This window comes from Heterodontus francisci, unplaced genomic scaffold (assembly GCF_036365525.1).
Source record: "Heterodontus francisci isolate sHetFra1 unplaced genomic scaffold, sHetFra1.hap1 HAP1_SCAFFOLD_480, whole genome shotgun sequence".
NCBI lineage: Eukaryota > Metazoa > Chordata > Chondrichthyes > Heterodontiformes > Heterodontidae > Heterodontus > Heterodontus francisci.
In genome coordinates, this window is record NW_027141172.1 from 603,112 (window position 1) to 625,358 (window position 22,247).

General features: G+C 52.2%; 2 protein-coding genes across 2 annotated transcripts in view; both read left to right on the top strand.

Moving 5' to 3' along the window:
• The window catches only part of LOC137362382 (disintegrin and metalloproteinase domain-containing protein 33-like), a 378,256-nt gene that overhangs the window by 222,442 nt on the left and 133,567 nt on the right, over positions 1 to 22,247 (top strand). The window contains exons 10-11 of the mRNA XM_068026792.1: positions 9,415 to 9,499; positions 15,251 to 15,393. Of these exons, the coding sequence (XP_067882893.1) occupies positions 9,415 to 9,499; positions 15,251 to 15,393 (228 nt within the window). The remainder of the gene's footprint in view (positions 1 to 9,414; positions 9,500 to 15,250; positions 15,394 to 22,247) is intronic.
• Positions 15,657 to 19,313, top strand: LOC137362378 (uncharacterized; the record flags this gene model as incomplete). Its single annotated transcript, XM_068026787.1, is given in 7 exon segments — positions 15,657 to 16,036; positions 16,221 to 16,290; positions 16,292 to 16,378; positions 17,934 to 17,986; positions 18,289 to 18,413; positions 18,549 to 18,879; positions 19,169 to 19,313. Coding segments are annotated over 7 exon segments (1,191 nt in total), but the record flags the coding sequence as incomplete, so codon positions are not given.

Genomic DNA, 22,247 nt, shown 5'->3' on the forward strand with positions numbered 1-22,247 from the left:
TGGGCAGAGCAGTGGCAAATGGAATTGAATCCTGAGAAGTGTGAGGTGATGCAGTTTGGGAGGACTAACAAGGCAAGGGAATATACAATGGATGGTAGGACCCTAGGAAGTACAGAGGGTCAGAGGGACCTTGGTGTACCTGTCCATAGATCACTGAAGGCAGCAGCACAGGTAGATAAGGTGGCTAGGAAGGCATATGGGATACTTGTCTTTATTAGCCGAGGCATAGAATATAAGAGCAGGGAGGTTATGATGGAGCTGTGCATCTTTGAAACATCTAAGATTCTGAAGGGGCTGATAGGATATACACTGAGATTATTGGATAGGATATACACTGAGATTATTGGATAGGATGGACACTGAGATTATTGGATAGGATGGACACTGAGATTATTGGATAGGATGGACACTGAGATTATTGGATAGGATGGACACTGAGATTATTGGATAGGATGGACACAGAGATTATTGGATAGGATGGACACTGAGATTATTGGATAGGATGGACACTGAGATTATTGGATAGGATGGACACTGAGATTATTGGATAGGATCGACACTGAGATTATTGGATAGGATATACACTGAGATTATTGGATAGGATGGACACTGAGATTATTGGATAGGATGGACACTGAGATTATTGGATAGGATGGACACTGAGATTATTGGATAGGATGGACACTGAGATTATTGGATAGGATGGACACTGAGATTATTGGATAGGATGGACACTGAGATTATTGGATAGGATGGACACTGAGATTATTGGATAGGATGGACACTGAGATTATTGGATAGGATGGACACTGAGATTATTGGATAGGATGGACACTGAGATTATTGGATAGGATGGACACTGAGATTATTGGATAGGATGGACACTGAGATTATTGGATAGGATGGACACTGAGATTATTGGATAGGATGGACACTGAGATTATTGGATAGGATGGACACTGAGATTATTGGATAGGATGGACACTGAGATTATTGGATAGGATGGACACTGAGATTATTGGATAGGATGGACACTGAGATTATTGGATAGGATGGACACTGAGATTATTGGATAGGATGGACACTGAGATTATTGGATTGGATGGACACTGAGATTATTGGATTGGATATACACTGAGATTATTGGATAGGATGGACACTGAGATTATTGGATTGGATGGACACTGAGATTATTGGATTGGATGGACACTGAGATTATTGGATTGGATGGACACTGAGATTATTGGATTGGATGGACACTGAGATTATTGGATAGGATGGACACTGAGATTATTGGATAGGATGGACACTGAGATTATTGGATAGGATATACACTGAGATTATTGGACAGGATGGACACTGAGATTATTGGATTGGATGGACACTGAGATTATTGGATTGGATGGACACTGAGATTATTGGATTGGATGGACACTGAGATTATTGGATAGGATGGACACTGAGATTATTGGATAGGATGGACACTGAGATTATTGGATAGGATGGACACTGAGATTATTGGATAGGATATACACAGAGATTATTGGATAGGATATACACAGAGATTCTTGGATAGGATGGACACTGAGATTCTTGGATAGGATGGACACTGAGATTCTTGGATAGGATGGACACTGAGATTCTTGGATAGGATGGACACTGAGATTCTTGGATAGGATGGACACTGAGATTCTTGGATAGGATGGACACTGAGATTATTGGATAGGATGGACACTGAGATTATTGGATAGGATGGACACTGAGATTATTGGATAGGATATACACTGAGATTATTGGATAGGATATACACTGAGATTATTGGATAGGATATACACTGAGATTATTGGATAGGATGGACACTGAGATTCTTGGATAGGATGGACACTGAGATTCTTGGATAGGATGGACACTGAGATTCTTGGATAGGATGGACACTGAGATTCTTGGATAGGATGGACACTGAGATTATTGGATAGGATGGACACTGAGATTATTGGATAGGATATACACTGAGATTATTGGATAGGATATACACTGAGATTATTGGATAGGATATACACTGAGATTATTGGATAGGATGGACACTGAGATTATTGGATAGGATGGACACTGAGATTATTGGATAGGATGGACACTGAGATTCTTGGATAGGATGGACACTGAGATTATTGGATAGGATGGACACTGAGATTATTGGATAGGATGGACACTGAGATTATTGGATAGGATGGACACTGAGATTATTGGATAGGATATACACAGAGATTCTTGGATAGGATGGACACTGAGATTCTTGGATAGGATGGACACTGAGATTCTTGGATAGGATGGACACTGAGATTCTTGGATAGGATGGACACTGAGATTATTGGATAGGATGGACACTGAGATTATTGGATAGGATGGACACTGAGATTATTGGATAGGATGGACACTGAGATTCTTGGATAGGATGGACACTGAGATTATTGGATAGGATGGACACTGAGATTATTGGATAGGATGGACACTGAGATTATTGGATAGGATATACACTGAGATTATTGGATAGGATATACACAGAGATTATTGGATAGGATATACACAGAGATTATTGGATAGGATATACACAGAGATTATTGGATAGGATATACACAGAGATTATTGGATAGGATATACACAGAGATTATTGGATAGGATGGACACTGAGATTATTGGATAGGATGGACACTGAGATTATTGGATAGGATGGACACTGAGATTCTTGGATAGGATGGACACTGAGATTATTGGATAGGATGGACACTGAGATTATTGGATAGGATGGACACTGAGATTATTGGATAGGATGGACACTGAGATTATTGGATAGGATATACACAGAGATTATTGGATAGGATATACACTGAGATTATTGGATAGGATATACACTGAGATTATTGGATAGGATATACACAGAGATTATTGGATAGGATATACACAGAGATTATTGGATAGGATATACACAGAGATTATTGGATAGGATATACACAGAGATTATTGGATAGGATGGACACTGAGATTATTGGATAGGATGGACACTGAGATTATTGGATAGGATGGACACTGAGATTATTGGATAGGATGGACACTGAGATTATTGGATAGGATGGACACTGAGATTCTTGGATAGGATGGACACTGAGATTCTTGGATAGGATGGACACTGAGATTCTTGGATAGGATGGACACTGAGATTATTGGATAGGATGGACACTGAGATTATTGGATAGGATGGACACTGAGATTCTTGGATAGGATGGACACTGAGATTCTTGGATAGGATGGACACTGAGATTATTGGATAGGATATACACTGAGATTATTGGATAGGATGGACACTGAGATTATTGGATAGGATGGACACTGAGATTATTGGATAGGATGGACACTGAGATTCTTGGATAGGATGGACACTGAGATTATTGGATAGGATGGACACTGAGATTATTGGATAGGATATACACTGAGATTATTGGATAGGATGGACACTGAGATTATTGGATAGGATGGACACTGAGATTATTGGATAGGATATACACTGAGATTCTTGGATAGGATGGACACTGAGATTATTGGATAGGATGGACACTGAGATTATTGGATAGGATGGACACTGAGATTCTTGGATAGGATGGACACTGAGATTATTGGATAGGATGGACACTGAGATTATTGGATAGGATATACACTGAGATTATTGGATAGGATGGACACTGAGATTATTGGATAGGATGGACACTGAGATTCTTGGATAGGATGGACACTGAGATTATTGGATAGGATGGACACTGAGATTATTGGATAGGATGGACACTGAGATTATTGGATAGGATGGACACTGAGATTATTGGATAGGATGGACACTGAGATTATTGGATAGGATGGACACTGAGATTATTGGATAGGATGGACACTGAGATTCTTGGATAGGATGGACACTGAGATTATTGGATAGGATGGACACTGAGATTATTGGATAGGATATACACTGAGATTATTGGATAGGATATACACTGAGATTATTGGATAGGATGGACACTGAGATTATTGGATAGGATGGACACTGAGATTATTGGATAGGATGGACACTGAGATTATTGGATAGGATATACACTGAGATTATTGGATAGGATATACACTGAGATTATTGGATAGGATGGACACTGAGATTATTGGATAGGATGGACACTGAGATTATTGGATAGGATGGACACTGAGATTATTGGATAGGATGGACACTGAGATTATTGGATAGGATGGACACTGAGATTATTGGATAGGATGGACACTGAGATTATTGGATAGGATGGACACTGAGATTCTTGGATAGGATGGACACTGAGATTCTTGGATAGGATGGACACTGAGATTATTGGATAGGATGGACACTGAGATTCTTGGATAGGATGGACACTGAGATTATTGGATAGGATGGACACTGAGATTATTGGATAGGATATACACTGAGATTATTGGATAGGATGGACACTGAGATTATTGGATAGGATGGACACTGAGATTATTGGATAGGATGGACACTGAGATTATTGGATAGGATGGACACTGAGATTATTGGATAGGATGGACACTGAGATTATTGGATAGGATGGACACTGAGATTATTGGATAGGATATACACTGAGATTATTGGATAGGATGGACACTGAGATTATTGGATAGGATGGACACTGAGATTATTGGATAGGATGGACACTGAGATTATTGGATAGGATGGACACTGAGATTATTGGATAGGATGGACACTGAGATTATTGGATAGGATGGACACTGAGATTATTGGATAGGATATACACTGAGATTATTGGATAGGATGGACACTGAGATTATTGGATAGGATATACACTGAGATTCTTGGATAGGATGGACACTGAGATTATTGGATAGGATGGACACTGAGATTATTGGATAGGATGGACACTGAGATTATTGGATAGGATGGACACTGAGATTATTGGATAGGATGGACACTGAGATTATTGGATAGGATATACACTGAGATTATTGGATAGGATGGACACTGAGATTATTGGATAGGATGGACACTGAGATTATTGGATAGGATGGACACTGAGATTATTGGATAGGATATACACTGAGATTATTGGATAGGATGGACACTGAGATTATTGGATAGGATGGACACAGAGATTATTGGATAGGATGGACACTGAGATTATTGGATAGGATGGACACTGAGATTATTGGATAGGATGGACACTGAGATTATTGGATAGGATGGACACTGAGATTATTGGATAGGATATACACAGAGATTATTGGATAGGATATACACAGAGATTATTGGATAGGATATACACAGAGATTATTGGATAGGATATACACTGAGATTATTGGATAGGATGGACACTGAGATTATTGGATAGGATATACACTGAGATTATTGGATAGGATGGACACTGAGATTATTGGATAGGATATACACAGAGATTATTGGATAGGATATACACAGAGATTATTGGATAGGATATACACTGAGATTATTGGATAGGATGGACACTGAGATTATTGGATAGGATGGACACTGAGATTATTGGATAGGATATACACAGAGATTATTGGATAGGATATACACAGAGATTATTGGATAGGATATACACAGAGATTATTGGATAGGATATACACTGAGATTATTGGATAGGATGGACACTGAGATTATTGGATAGGATATACACTGAGATTATTGGATAGGATGGACACTGAGATTATTGGATAGGATGGACACTGAGATTATTGGATAGGATGGACACTGAGATTATTGGATAGGATGGACACAGAGATTATTGGATAGGATGGACACAGAGATTATTGGATAGGATGGACACAGAGATTATTGGATAGGATGGACACTGAGATTATTGGATAGGATGGACACTGAGATTATTGGATAGGATGGACACTGAGATTATTGGATAGGATGGACACTGAGATTATTGGATAGGATATACACAGAGATTATTGGATAGGATATACACAGAGATTATTGGATAGGATATACACAGAGATTATTGGATAGGATATACACTGAGATTATTGGATAGGATATACACTGAGATTATTGGATAGGATATACACTGAGATTATTGGATAGGATATACACTGAGATTATTGGATAGGATGGACACTGAGATTATTGGATAGGATGGACACTGAGATTATTGGATAGGATATACACTGAGATTATTGGATAGGATGGACACTGAGATTATTGGATAGGATGGACACAGAGATTATTGGATAGGATGGACACTGAGATTATTGGATAGGATGGACACTGAGATTATTGGATAGGATGGACACTGAGATTATTGGATAGGATATACACAGAGATTATTGGATAGGATATACACAGAGATTATTGGATAGGATATACACAGAGATTATTGGATAGGATATACACTGAGATTATTGGATAGGATATACACTGAGATTATTGGATAGGATATACACTGAGATTATTGGATAGGATATACACTGAGATTATTGGATAGGATGGACACTGAGATTATTGGATAGGATGGACACTGAGATTATTGGATAGGATATACACTGAGATTATTGGATAGGATGGACACTGAGATTATTGGATAGGATGGACACAGAGATTATTGGATAGGATGGACACTGAGATTATTGGATAGGATGGACACTGAGATTATTGGATAGGATGGACACTGAGATTATTGGATAGGATATACACAGAGATTATTGGATAGGATATACACAGAGATTATTGGATAGGATATACACAGAGATTATTGGATAGGATATACACTGAGATTATTGGATAGGATGGACACTGAGATTATTGGATAGGATATACACTGAGATTATTGGATAGGATGGACACTGAGATTATTGGATAGGATATACACAGAGATTATTGGATAGGATATACACTGAGATTATTGGATAGGATATACACTGAGATTATTGGATAGGATGGACACTGAGATTATTGGATAGGATATACACAGAGATTATTGGATAGGATATACACAGAGATTATTGGATAGGATATACACAGAGATTATTGGATAGGATATACACTGAGATTATTGGATAGGATGGACACTGAGATTATTGGATAGGATGGACACTGAGATTATTGGATAGGATGGACACTGAGATTATTGGATAGGATATACACAGAGATTATTGGATAGGATATACACAGAGATTATTGGATAGGATATACACAGAGATTATTGGATAGGATATACACAGAGATTATTGGATAGGATGGACACTGAGATTATTGGATAGGATGGACACTGAGATTATTGGATAGGATGGACACTGAGATTATTGGATAGGATGGACACTGAGATTATTGGATAGGATGGACACTGAGATTATTGGATAGGATGGACACTGAGATTATTGGATAGGATGGACACAGAGATTATTGGATAGGATATACACTGAGATTATTGGATAGGATGGACACTGAGATTATTGGATAGGATGGACACTGAGATTATTGGATAGGATGGACACTGAGATTATTGGATAGGATGGACACTGAGATTATTGGATAGGATGGACACTGAGATTATTGGATAGGATGGACACTGAGATTATTGGATAGGATGGACACTGAGATTATTGGATAGGATGGACACAGAGATTATTGGATAGGATGGACACAGAGATTATTGGATAGGATGGACACAGAGATTATTGGATAGGATGGACACTGAGATTATTGGATAGGATGGACACAGAGATTATTGGATAGGATGGACACTGAGATTATTGGATAGGATGGACACTGAGATTATTGGATAGGATGGACACTGAGATTATTGGATAGGATGGACACTGAGATTATTGGATAGGATGGACACTGAGATTATTGGATAGGATGGACACAGAGATTATTGGATAGGATGGACACAGAGATTATTGGATAGGATGGACACTGAGATTATTGGATAGGATGGACACTGAGATTATTGGATAGGATGGACACTGAGATTATTGGATAGGATGGACACTGAGATTATTGGATAGGATATACACTGAGATTATTGGATAGGATGGACACTGAGATTATTGGATTGGATGGACACTGAGATTATTGGATAGGATATACACTGAGATTATTGGATAGGATGGACACTGAGATTATTGGATAGGATGGACACTGAGATTATTGGATAGGATATACACTGAGATTATTGGATAGGATGGACACTGAGATTATTGGATAGGATGGACACTGAGATTATTGGATAGGATGGACACTGAGATTATTGGATAGGATGGACACTGAGATTATTGGATAGGATGGACACTGAGATTATTGGATAGGATGGACACAGAGATTATTGGATAGGATGGACACTGAGATTATTGGATAGGATGGACACTGAGATTATTGGATAGGATGGACACTGAGATTATTGGATAGGATGGACACTGAGATTATTGGATAGGATGGACACAGAGATTATTGGATAGGATATACACTGAGATTATTGGATAGGATGGACACTGAGATTATTGGATAGGATGGACACTGAGATTATTGGATAGGATGGACACTGAGATTATTGGATAGGATGGACACTGAGATTATTGGATAGGATATACACTGAGATTATTGGATAGGATGGACACTGAGATTATTGGATAGGATGGACACTGAGATTATTGGATAGGATATACACTGAGATTATTGGATAGGATGGACACTGAGATTATTGGATAGGATGGACACAGAGATTATTGGATAGGATGGACACTGAGATTATTGGATAGGATATACACTGAGATTATTGGATAGGATGGACACTGAGATTATTGGATAGGATGGACACAGAGATTATTGGATAGGATGGACACTGAGATTATTGGATAGGATATACACTGAGATTATTGGATAGGATGGACACTGAGATTATTGGATAGGATGGACACAGAGATTATTGGATAGGATGGACACAGAGATTATTGGATAGGATGGACACTGAGATTATTGGATAGGATCGACACTGAGATTATTTCCGCTGATCGGGGAATCTAGAACACGGGGACACAGTCTCAGGATAAGGGGCCGATCATTCCGGACTGAGATGAGGAGAAAATACTTCACTCAAAAGATTGTGAATCTTTGGAATTCTCTATCCCAGAGGGTTGTGGATGCTCCATCACTGAATACATTTAAGGCTGGGATTGATAGATTTTTCATCTCTCAGGGACTCGAGGAATATGGCGAGTGGTTGGGAAAGTGGAATTGGAGCCTAATATCAGCCATGATTGTATTGAATGGCGGAGCAGGCTCGATGGGCCGAATGGTCTACTCCTGCTCCTAATTCTTATGTTCTTAACACAACCTTCCTCTTGCAGGGGGATCAAGTTTAAAGGGACCACCATTGGGATGGCACCGCTGGAGGGCATGTGCTTACAGGATACCTCTGGAGGAGTTACTATGGTGAGACAGTCACCTGCAGTAGGCTGGTCCCCTCACCTTATACATTTCCCTGAACGCAGGAGTATAATAGTGATTGACATGCAGGCTTCGTGAACCTATATCAAACAATGGTTTGTCTTGAATGGGAATGTTGTGTCCAGTTCTGGTCACTGCACTTTAGGAAGTTGAGAAGGCTTGAAGGCTTTAGAGAGAGTGCAGAAAAGGTTTGAGAATAGTTCCAGGGATGAGGGACTTCAGTGGTGTGGATAGATTGGAAAGTCAGGGCTTTCACCTTGGAGAAGAGAAGATTCAGAGGAGATTTGTTGTTCAAAATAATGAAGGGTTTTGATACAGTAAGAAAGAAGTAACTGTTTCATAGAACATAGAACAGTACAGCACAGTACAGGCCCTTCGGCCCACGATGTTGTGCCAAATCTTTAACCTACTCTAAGATCAAACTACCTACCTACCCTTCATTCTACTATCATCCATGTACCTATCCAAGAGTCGCTTAAATGTCCCTAATGTATCTGCTTCTACTACCACCGCTGGCAGTGCATTCCACGCACCCACCACTCTCTGTGTAAAGAACCTACCTCTGACATCTCCCCGAAACCTTCCTCCAATCACCTTAAAATTATGCCCCCTGGTGATAGCCCTTTCCACCCTGGGAAAAAGTCTCTGACGATCCACTCTATCAATGCCTCTCATCATCTTGTACCCCTCTATCAAGTCACCTCTCATCCTTCTTCGCTCCAATGAGAAAAGCCCTAGCTCCCTCAATCTTTCTTCGTAGGACATGCCCTCCAGTCCAGGCAGCATCCTGGTAAATCTCCTCTGCACCCTCTCTAAAGCTTCCACATCCTTCCTATAATGAGGTGACCAGAACTGAACACAATATTCCAAGTGTGGTCTAACCAGGGCTTTATAGAGCTGCAGCATAACCTCGCGGCTCTTAAACTCAATCCCCCTGTTAATAAAAGCCAACACACCATACGCCTTCTTAACAACCCTATCAACTTGGGGTGGCAACTTTGAGGGATCTATGGACATGGACCCCAAGATCCCTCTGTTCCTCCACACTACCAAGAATCCTGTCTTTAAGCCTGTATTCCGCATTCACATTCGACCTTCCAAAATGAATCACTTCACACTTTTCCAAGTTGAACTCCATCTGCCACTTCTCAGCCCAGCTCTGCATCCTGTCAATGTCCCGTTGCAACCTACAACAGCCTTCCACACTATCCACAACTCCAGCAACCTTTGCGTCATCGGCAAACTTGCTAACCCAGCCTTCCACTTCCTCATCCAAGTCATTTATAAAAATCGCAAAGAGCAGAGGTCCCAGAACAGATCCCTGTGGAACACCACTGGTCACTGAGCTCCATGCTGAATACTTTCCATCTACTACCACCCTCTGTCTTCTATGGGCCAGCCAATTCTGTATCCAGACAGCCAAATTTCCCTGTATCCCATGCCTCCTTACTTTCTGAATGAGCCTACCATGGGGAACCTTATCAAACGCCTTGCTAAAATCCATATACACCACATCCACTGCTCTTCCTTCATCAATGTGTTTTGTCACATCTTCAAAGAATTCAGTGAGGCTTGTGAGGCATGACCTGCCCCTCACAAAGCCATGCTGACTGTCTCTAATCAAACCATGCTTTTCCAAATAATCATAAATCCTGTCTCTCAGAATCCTCTCCAATAATTTGCCCACTACCGACGTAAGACTGACTGGTCTATAATTCCCAGGGTTATCCCTATTCCCTTTCTTGAACAAGGGAACAACATTTGCCGCCCTCCAATCATCCGGTACTACTCCAGTGGACAGTGAAGACGCAAAGATCATCGCCAAAGGCGCAGCAATCTCTTCCCTCGCTTCCCGTAATATCCTTGGGTATATCCCGTCTGGCCCCGGGGACTTATCTATCCTCATATCATTCAAAATTTCCAGCACATCCTCCCTCTTAACCTCAACCTGTTCGAGCATATCAGCCTGTTCCACGCTGTCCTCACAAACGACCAGGTCCCTCTCACTAGTGGATACTGAAGCAAAGTATTCATTTAGGACCTCCCCTACCTCCTCCGACTCCAGGCATAAGTTCCCTCCATTATCCCTGATCGGCCCTACCCTCACTCTGGCCATCCTCTTGTTCCTGACATAAGTGTAGAACGCCTTGGGATTTTCCTTAATCCTACCCGCCAAGACTTTTTCATGTCCCCTTCTAGCTCTCCTAAGTGCATTCTTCAGTTCCTTCCTGGCTACCTTGTAACCCTCTAGAGCCCTGTCTGATCCTTGCTTCCTCAACCTTAAGTAAGCTTCCTTCATCCTCTTGACTAGCTGTTCCACATCACTTGTCATCCAAGGTTCCTTCACCCTACCATCCCTTCCTTGCCTCATCGGGACAAACCTATCCAGCAGTCGCAGCAAGTGCTCCCTAAACAACCTCCACATTTCTGTCGTGCATTTCCCCGAGAACATCTGTTCCCAATTTATGCTCCCCAGTTCCTGCCTAATAGCATTGTAATTCCCCCTCCCCCAATTAAATATTTTCCCATCCCGTCTGCTCCTGTCCCTCTCCATGACTATAGTAAAGGTCAGGGAGTTGTGATCACTATCACCGAAATGCTCTCCCACCAAGAGATCTGCCACCTGGCCTGGTTCGTTGCCAAGCACCAAGTCCAACATAGTCTCCCCTCTAGTCGGCCTATCTACATATTGAGTCAGGAAACCTTCCTGGACACACCTGACAAAAACTACTCCATCCAAACTATTTGCACTAAGGAGGTTCCAATCAATATTAGGGAAGTTGAAGTCACCCATGACAACAACCCTGTTACTTCTGCACCTTTCCAAAATCTGCCTCCCAATCTGTTCCCCCTTGTCTCTGTTGCTATTGGGGGGTCTATAGAAAACTCCCAACAAAGTGACTGCTCCTTTCCTGTTTCTGACTTCCACCCATAATGACTCAATAGACAAACCCTCCTCGACGACCTCCCTTTCTGCAGCTGTGATACTATCCCTGATTAGCAATGCCACTCCCCCACCTCTTTTACCTCCCTCCCTATTCCTTTTGTAACATCTAAACCCCGGAACATCCAGCATCCATTCCTGCCCCTGTGATATCCACGTCTCCGTAATGGCCACAACATCGTAGCTCCAAGTACTGATCCATGCTCTAAGTTCATCACCCTTATTCCTGACACTTCTTGCGTTAAAATAGACACACTTCAACCCATCATACTGGCTGCAACTTTGTCGTGTAAATTGTCTAACCTTCCTCACAGACTCTCTGCACTCGGTATCTTCCTGTTCAACAGCTACCCCATCTACTGATCCGTAGCTCCGGTTCCCATACCCCTGCCAAACTAGTTTAAACTAGTTTCAGTGGTGGAAGAGTCAGTGTCAACATCCTAGGGGCTACCATTGACCAGAAACTGAACTGGAGTAGCCATATAAATACCGTGGCTACAAGTGCAGGTCAGAGGCTGGGAATCCTGCTGTGAGTAACTCACCTCCTGATTCCCCAAAGCCTGTCCACCATCTACAAGGCACAAGTCAGGAGTGTGATGGAATACTCTCCACTTGCCTGGATGGGTGCAGCTCCAACAACATTCAAGAAGCTCGACACCATCCAGGACAAAGAAACCCACTTAACTGGCACCCCATCTACAAACATTCACTCCCTCCACCACCGACGCACAGTGGCAGCAGTGCGTACCATCTACAAGATGCACTGCAGCAACGCACCAAGGCTCCTTCGACAGCACCTTCCAAACCCGCAACCTCTACCAACTAGAAGGACAAGGGCAGCAGATACACGGGAACACCACCACCTGCAAGTTCCCCTCCAAGTCACACACCATCCTGACTTGGAACTATATCGCCGTTCCTTCACTGTCGCTGGGTTAAAATCCTGGAACTCCCTTCCTAACAGCACTGTGGGTGTACCTACCCCACATGGTTCAAGAAGGCAGCTCACCACCACCTTCTCAAGAGCAATTAGGGATGGGCAATAAATGCTGGCCTGGCCAGTGACGCCCGCATTCCGTGAATGAATTGTAAAAATGTTTCACTTGCCCCTCATCATTCCCCAGCATTAGACCCAGCATTCCTTCCTCTTCATTGGAGTGGAAACACACTGATTTTTTAAAAAGTTCTCTTGTGCACATTTCAGGAATTCCTCTCCAATCTTACATTGTTACTATCTCATTCTATATTCGGATAATTGAAGTCCCCCATTGTCAGTGTTTCTTGTTCTTGCATATTTCTTCAGATTTGCTCCTTTATCTACTTACCATTATTTGGTGGCCTTTTGCACACAGCCAGCAATAAAATAACTAACTCCTCTATTGTTCCTTCATTCGAACCAGATAGATTCTGTCTTTGAATGCTCAACTACATTAACTCATTCTAGTGCTGTCACAGCATCTTTGATCAAGACTGTCACCCCACCCCCTCCATTTTATCCTTCCCTCTTTATTCTGAATATACTGTCGTCAGGAATATTATGTTCTGAATGCTCCCCTTGTTTAAGCCTTGTTCCTGTGATGATATCAGATCCCCATGACTGCAGCTCACCAACTGGATTTATATCTGCTCCATGTCTGTATATATTTCCCATCCTCGTTAGCCTCGTCCTCAATCTGACCCTCCTCTTCCTGAACTACTCTTCATTCTAACTGGGGACAGAGTGACAGCCTCCCTCCTCACTCACCCCCTCACACCCTCAGCCTCTCTCCGCACCCGCCCCCTCACTCCCTCAGCCTCGCTCCTCACCCGCCCTCTCGCTCCCTCACTCCCTCAGCCTCGCTCCTCACCCGCCCCCTCACTCCCTCAGCCTCGCTCCTCACCCGCCCCCTCACTCCCTCAGCCTCGCTCCTCACCCGCCCTCTCGCTCCCTCACTCGCTCAGCCTCACTCCTCACCCGCCCCCTCACTCCCTCACTCGCTCAGCCTCACTCCTCACCCGCCCCCTCACTCCATCAGTCTCACTCCTCACCCACCCCCTCACTCCCTCAGCCTCGCTCCTCACACGCCCCTTCGCTCCCTCACTCTCGCTCCTCACCCACCCCCTCGCACCCTCACTCCCTCAGCCTCGCTCCTCACCCACCCCCTCGCACCCTCACTCCCTCAGCCTTGCTCCTCACCCGCCCTCTCACTCCCTCACTCCCTCAGCCTCACTCCTCACCCGCCCCCTCGCTCCTTCATCCTCACCCCTCGCTCCTTCATCCTCACACCCTCGCTCCCTCATCCCCACCCTCTCCCCTCCCCCTCTGCCCCACCCTCTCCCCCATACGCCTTCCCTCCCAAACGTCTTCCCCTCTCCCTCGTCAACCTCCCCCTTCACCCAACCCTTTGCCTAAATCTTCTCCTTTCCTGCGGACTCTCCCCTCCCCCAGCAATCAGTGGGAGACAGAGCAAGTGGGAGGAGCGGCCAGGGGGAGGCGTGGCCTGTGGGTTGTGGCCAGAGGAGTAGGAGGCAGCAGAGGTGGGGCCAGAGGGGGCGGGGTCAGCAGGAGGGATCAGAGGTGGAGCCAGAGGGGGCGGGGTCAGCAGGAGGGATCAGAGGTGGAGCCAGAGGGGGCAGGGTCAGCAGGAGGGATCAGAGGTGGAGCCAGAGGGGGTGGGGTCAGCAGGAGGGATCAGAGGTGGAGCCAGAGGGGGTGGGGTCAGCAGGAGGGATCAGAGGTGGAGCCAGAGGGGGCGGGGTCAGTAGGAGGGAGCCACTCAATGCTCCAATTGTTTTGTTTTGCTCCCTCCCAGGATCATTCGGCTCCCGCGATTGGAGCAGCTGCCACCATGGCCCACGAGATTGGCCACAATTTTGGAATGAACCATGATGTCCAGGGGTGCTGTGTCCAGGCCTCAGCCGAACAGGGAGGCTGCATCATGGCGGCGGCAACAGGGTGAGAAGACAGCAACAATATCATAGCAACACCCCACTTCCCCCCCCTCCCCCACCTCCCACTCCCTCTTTCCCCCTCCCCCACCTCCCCTTCCTCAACCTCCCCTTCCTCAACCTCCCCTTCCTCAACCTCCCCCTTTCCCCCTCCCCCTTTCCCCCTCCCCCTTTCCCCCTCCCCCTTTCCCCCTCCCCCCTATCCCCCTCCCCCCTATCCCCCTCCCCCCTATCCCCCTCCCCCCTATCCCCCTCCCCCCTATCCCCCTCCCCCCTATCCCCCTCCCCCCTATCCCCCTCCCCCCTATCCCCCTCCCCCCTCCCCCCTTCCCCCCTCCCCCTTTCCCCCCTTCCCCCCTCCCCCTTTCCCCCCTCCCCCCCTCCCCCCTCCCCCCCTCCCCCCTTCCCCCCTCCCCCTTTCCCCCCTCCCCCTTTCCCCCCTCCCCCTTTCCCCCCTCCCCCTTTCCCCCCTCCCCCTTTCCCCCCTCCCCCATTCCCCCCTCCCCCATTCCCCCCTCCCCCATTCCCCCCTCCCCCATTCCCCCCTCCCCCATTCCCCCCTCCCCCATTCCCCCCTCCCCCTTTCCCCCCTCCCCCTTTCCCCCTCTCCCCCTCTCCCCCTTTCCCCCTCTCCCCCTTTCCCCCACCCCTTTCCCCCTTTCCCCCTACCCCCTTTCCCCCTACCCCCTTTCCCCCTACCCCCTACCCCCTTTCCCCCTACCCCCTTTCCCCTGCCCCCTTTCCCCTGCCCCCTTTCCCCTGCCCCCTTTCCCCCTGCCCCCTTTCCCCCTGCCCCCTTTCCCCTCTCCCCTTTCCCCTAGCCCTTTCCCCTCTCCCCTACCCCTTTCCCCCCTCCCCTTTTCCCCCCTCCCCTTTTCCCCCCTCCCCTTTTCCCCCCTCCCCGCTTTCCCCCCTCCCCTTTTCCCCCCTCCCCTTTTCCCCCCTCCCCTTTTCCCCCCTCCCCTTTTCCCCCCTCCGCTTTTCCCCCCTCCGCTTTTCCCCTCCCCCCTCCCCGCTTTTCCCCCCTCCCCGCTTCCCCTTTCACTTTCCCTCCCTTTCCCCCCGCCCCTTCCCCCCCACCCCTTCCCCCCCACCCCTTCCCCCCTACCCTTTCCCCCACCCCTTTCCCCTCTCCCCCCTCCCCTTCCACCCTCCCCTTTCCCCCCACCCCCCTCCCCTTTCCCCTTTTCCCCCCTCCCCTTTTCCCCCCTCCCCTTTTCCCCCCTCCCCGCTTTCCCCGCTTTCCCCCTCCCCGCTTTCCCCCCTCCCCGCTTTTCCCCCCTCCCCGCTTTTCCCCCCTCCCCGCTTTTCCCCCCTCCCCGCTTTTCCCCCCTCCCCGCTTTTCCCCCCTCCCCGCTTTTCCCCCTCCCCGCTTTTCCCCCCTCCCCGCTTTTTCCCCCTCCCCGCTTTTCCCCCCTCCCCGCTTTTCCCCCCTCCCCGCTTTTCCCCCCTCCCCGCTTTTCCCCCCTCCCCGCTTTTCCCCCCTCCCCGCTTCCCCTTTCACTTTCCCTCCCCTTCCCCCCCGCCCCTTCCCCCCCGCCCCTTCCCCCCCGCCCCTTCCCCCCCACCCCTTCCCCCCTACCCTTTCCCCCCACCCCTTTCCCCTCTCCCCCCTCCCCTTCCACCCTCCCCTTTCCCCCCACCCCCCTCCCCTTTCCCCTTTCCCCCTTTCCCCCCTCCCCTTTCCCCCCTCCCCTTTCCCCCCTCCCCTTTCCCCCCTCCCCTTTCCCCCCTCCCCGCTTCCCCCCTCCCCGCTTCCCCCCTCCCCGCTTCCCCCCTCCCCGCTTCCCCCCTCCCCGCTTCCCCCCTCCCCGCTTCCCCCCTCCCCGCTTCCCCCTCCCCGCTTCCCCCCTCCCCGCTTCCCCCCTCCCCGCTTCCCCCCTCCCCGCTTCCCCCCTCCCCGCTTCCCCCTCCCCGCTTCCCCCTCACCATTTCCCCCTCCCCTCTTCCCCTTTCACTTTCCCCCCTCCCCCTTTTCCCCCTCCCCCTTTTCCCCCTCCCCCTTTTCCCCCTCCCCCTTTTCCCCCTCCCCCTTTTCCCCCTCCCCCTTTTCCCCCTCCCCCTTTTCCCCCTCCCCCTTTTCCCCCTCCACCATTCCCCCTCCACCATTCCCCCTCCACCATTCCCCCTCCACATTCCCCCTCCCTCCTTTCCCCTTCCCTCCTTTCCCTCACCACCCCTTCCCCCCTCCCCCTCCCCCCTTTCACCCCTTTCCCCCCTCCCCCCTTTCCCCCCTCCCCCCTTTCCCTTTCCCCCTCCCCCCTTTCCCCCTCCCCCCTTTCCCCCTCCCCCCTTTCCCCCTCCCCCCTTTCACCCCCTCCCCCCTTTCACCCCCTCCCCCCTTTCACCCCCTCCCCCCTTTCACCCCCTCCCCCCTTTCACCCCCTCCCCCCTTTCACCCCCTCCCCCCTTTCACCCCCTCCCCCCTTTCACCCCCTCCCCCCTTTCCTCCCTCCCCCCTTTCACCCCCTCCCCCCTTTCCTCCCTCCCCCCTTTCCTCCCTCCCCCCTTTCCTCCCTCCCCCCTTTCCTCCCTCCCCCCTTTCCTCCCTCCCCCTTTCCTCCCTCCCCCTTTCCTCCCTCCCCCTTTCCTCCCTCCCCCGTTTTCCCCCTCCCCCGTTTTCCCCCTCCCCCGTTTTCCCCCTCCCCCGTTTTCCCCCTCCCCCGTTTTCCCCCTCCCCCGTTTTCCCCCTCCCCCGTTTTCCCCCTCTCCCTCCCCTTTCAGCCTCTCCCCCTCTCCCTCCCCTTTCAGCCTCTCCCCCTCTCCCTCCCCTATCCCCCACCCCCTTTCCCCTCCCCGCTTCCCCCTTTCCCCTTCCAGCATTCCCCTTTCCCCCCTCCCCCAACTCCCATTCCCAACTCCCCCTCACCCTTCCCCCACTGCCGCTTCCCCAACCTCTAAAACCTCCCCCTTCCCCACCTCCCCCTTCCCCACCTCCCCCTTCCCCACCTCCCCCTTCCCCACCTCCCCCTTCCCCACCTCCCCCATCTCCCCCTCCCCATCTCCCCCTTCCCCCTCCGCCACCTCACCCTTCCTCCTCCATCACATCCCCCTCCCCCCTTCCCCCCCCATCCCCCACCTCCGCCTTCCCCCATCCCCTCCTCCCCCTTCTCCCATCACCCACTTCCCCCTTCCTACCTCCCCACCTCCCCCTCCCCACCTCCCCCTCCCCACCTCCCCCTCCCCACCTCCCCCTCCCCACCTCCCCCTCCCCACCTCCCCCTTCCCCACCTCCCGCTTCCCCACCTCCCCCTTCCCCCCTGCCCCTTCCCCCATCTCACCCTTCCCCCTCGCCCCTTCCCCCATCTCACCCTTCCCCCTCTACCACGTCACCCTCCCCCTTTCCCCCCTGCCCCTTCCCTCCCCCATCCACCACCTCCCTATTCCCCCATCCCCCACCTCCCCCTTCCCCACCTCCCCCTTCCCCACCTCCCCCTTCCCCACCTCCCCCTAACCCACCTCCCCCCTCTGCCCTCCCCAACTGCCCCTCTCCCATCTCCCCCTTCCCACTCCACCACCTCCCCCATCCCCCATCACCCACCTCCCTCTTCCCTCTTTCCCCCACCTCCCCCTTCCCCCATCACCCACCTCCCCCTTCCGCCACCTCCGCTTCCCCGTTCCTCCTCCCTCAACTCCCTCTTCCCCCTCCCTACCTCCCTCTTCCCCCTCCCTACCTCCCTCTTCCCCCTCCCTACCTCCCTCTTCCCCCTCCCTACCTCCCTCTTCCCCCCCCTACCTCCCTCTTCCCCCCCCCCCTACCTCCCTCTTCCCCCTCCCTACCTCCCTCCCCCACCTCCCCCTTCCCCACCTCCCCCTTCCCCACCTCCCCCTTCCCATACCACAACCTCGCCTTCCCCTTCCCTCTTACCCCCCATCCCGCTTCCCCCATCCCGCTTTCCCCCCTCACCCTTCCCCCCTCACCCTTCCCCCCCCTCCCGCTTCCCCCCCTCCCGCTTCCCCCCCTCCCGCTTTCCCCCCCTCCCGCTTTCCCCCCCTCCCGCTTTCCCCCCCTCCCGCTTTCCCCCCATCCCGCTTTCCCCCCATCCCGCTTTCCACCCATCCCGCTTTCCACCCATCCCGCTCCCCCACCTCCCGCTCCCCCACCTCCCGCTTCCCCCCTTCCCGCTTCCCCCCTTCCCGCTCCCCCACCTCACCCTTCCCACCTCACCCTTCCCACCTCACCCTTCCCCCCTCACCCTTCCCCCCTCACCCTTCCCCCCACCCCCTTCCCCCCGTCCCCCCTCCCGCTTTCCCCCCTCCCGCTTTCCCCCCTCCCGCTTTCCCCCCTCCCGCTTTCCCCCCCTCCCGCTTTCCCCCCTCCCGCTTTCCCCCCTCCCGCTTCCCCCCCTCCCGCTTCCCCCCCTCCCGCTTCCCCCCCTCCCGCTTCCCCCCCTCCCGCTTCCCCCCCTCCCGCTTCCACCCCTCCCGCTTCCACCCCTCCCGCTTCCACCCCTCCCGCTTTCCACCCCTCCCGCTTTCCACCCCTCCCGCTTTCCACCCCTCCCGCTTTCCACCCCTCCCGCTTTCCACCCATCCCGCTCCCCACCTCACCCTTCCCACCTCACCCTTCCCACCTCACCCTTCCCACCTCACCCTTCCCACCTCACCCTTCCCCCCTCACCCTTCCCCCCTCACCCTTCCCCCCTCACCCTTCCCCCCACCCCCTTCCCCCCGTCCCCCCTCCCGCTTCCCCCCCTCCCGCTTCCCCCCCTCCCGCTTCCCCCCCTCCCGCTTCCCCCCCTCCCGCTTTCCCCCCCTCCCGCTTTCCCCCCCTCCCGCTTTCCCCCCCTCCCGCTTTCCCCCCCTCCCGCTTTCCCCCCCTCCCGCTTTCCCCCCCTCCCGCTTTCCACCCCTCCCGCTTTCCACCCCTCCCGCTTTCCACCCCTCCCGCTTTCCCCCCCTCCCGCTTTCCACCCCTCCCGCTTTCCACCCCTCCCGCTTTCCACCCCTCCCGCTTTCCACCCCTCCCGCTTTCCACCCCTCCCGCTTTCCACCCATCCCGCTCCCCACCTCACCCTTCCCACCTCACCCTTCCCACCTCACCCTTCCCCCCTCACCCTTCCCCCCACCCGCGTCCCCCCTCCCGCTTCCCCCCTCCCGCTTCCCCCCCCTCCCGCTTCCCCCCCCTCCCGCTTCCCCCCCCTCCCGCTTCCCCCCCCTCCCGCTTCCCCCCCCTCCCGCTTCCCCCCCCTCCCGCTTTCCACCCCTCCCGCTTTCCACCCCTCCCGCTTTCCACCCCTCCCGCTTTCCACCCCTCCCGCTTTCCACCCCTCCCGCTTTCCACCCCTCCCGCTTTCCACCCCTCCCGCTTTCCACCCCTCCCGCTTTCCACCCCTCCCGCTTTCCACCCATCCCGCTCCCCACCTCACCCTTCCCACCTCACCCTTCCCACCTCACCCTTCCCCCCTCACCCTTCCCCCCACCCGCGTCCCCCCTCCCGCTTCCCCCCTCCCGCTTCCCCCCCCTCCCGCTTCCCCCCCCTCCCGCTTCCCCCCCCTCCCGCTTCCCCCCCCTCCCGCTTCCCCCCCCTCCCGCTTCCCCCCCCTCCCGCTTTCCACCCCTCCCGCTTTCCACCCCTCCCGCTTTCCACCCCTCCCGCTTTCCACCCCTCCCGCTTTCCACCCCTCCCGCTTTCCACCCCTCCCGCTTTCCACCCCTCCCGCTCCCCACCTCACCCTTCCCACCTCACCCTTCCCACCTCACCCTTCCCACCTCACCCTTCCCACCTCACCCTTCCCACCTCACCCTTCCCACCTCACCCTTCCCCCCTCACCCTTCCCCCCTCACCCTTCCCCCCACCCCCTTCCCCCCGTCCCCCCTCCCGCTTCCCCCCCTCCCGCTTCCCCCCCTCCCGCTTTCCCCCCCTCCCGCTTTCCCCCCCCCCCGCTTCCCCCCCCCCCCCCCCCCCCCCCCCCCCCCTCCCCCCCCCCCCCCCCCCCCCCCCCCCCCCCCCCCCCCCCCCCCCCGCTTTCCCCCCCCCCCCCCCCCCCCCCGCTTTCCCCCCCTCCCGCTTTCCCCCCTCCCGCTTTCCCCCCTCCCGCTTTCCCCCCCTCCCGCTTTCCCCCCCTCCCGCTTTCCCCCCCTCCCGCTTTCCCCCCCTCCCGCTTTCCCCCCCTCCCGCTTTCCCCCCCTCCCGCTTTCCCCCCCTCCCGCTTTCCCCCCCTCCCGCTTTCCCCCCCTCCCGCTTTCCCCCCCTCCCGCTTTCCACCCCTCCCGCTTTCCACCCCTCCCGCTTTCCACCCATCCCGCTTTCCACCCATCCCGCTCCCCACCTCACCCTTCCCCCCTCACCCTTCCCCCCACCCCCGTCCCCCCTCCCGCTTCCCCCCCCCCTCCCGCTTCCCCCCCCCTCCCGCTTCCCCCCCTTCCGGCTTCCCCCCCCTTCCGGCTTCCCCCCCTTTCCGGCTTCCCCCCCTTTCCGGCTTCCCCCCCTTCCGGCTTCCCCCCCCTTCCTGCTTACCCCCCTTCCCGCTTACCCCCTCCCCCTCCCCTCCTTCCCCTCCCCGCGCCCCCACATCCCCTCCCCGCGCCCCCACATCCCCGTTCCCCCTCCCCCTTCCTCCTTCTCCCACCTCCCCCTTCCCTACGTACTCCTTCCCCCTCCTTCCCCTTCCCTCCCCCTTTCCCCTTCCCCCTCCCTCCCCCACTTCCCCCTCCCTCCCCCACTTCCCCCTCCCTCCCCCACTTCCCCCTCCCTCCCCCACTTCCCCCCTCCCTCCCCCACCTTCCCCCCTCCCTCCCCCACCTTCCCCCTCACTCCCCCAGCTTCCCCCTCCCTCCCCTACCTTCCCCCTCCGTCCCCACCTTCCCCTTCCCTCCCCTTTCCCCTCCCTCCCCCCTTCCCGCTCCCTCCCCCTCCCC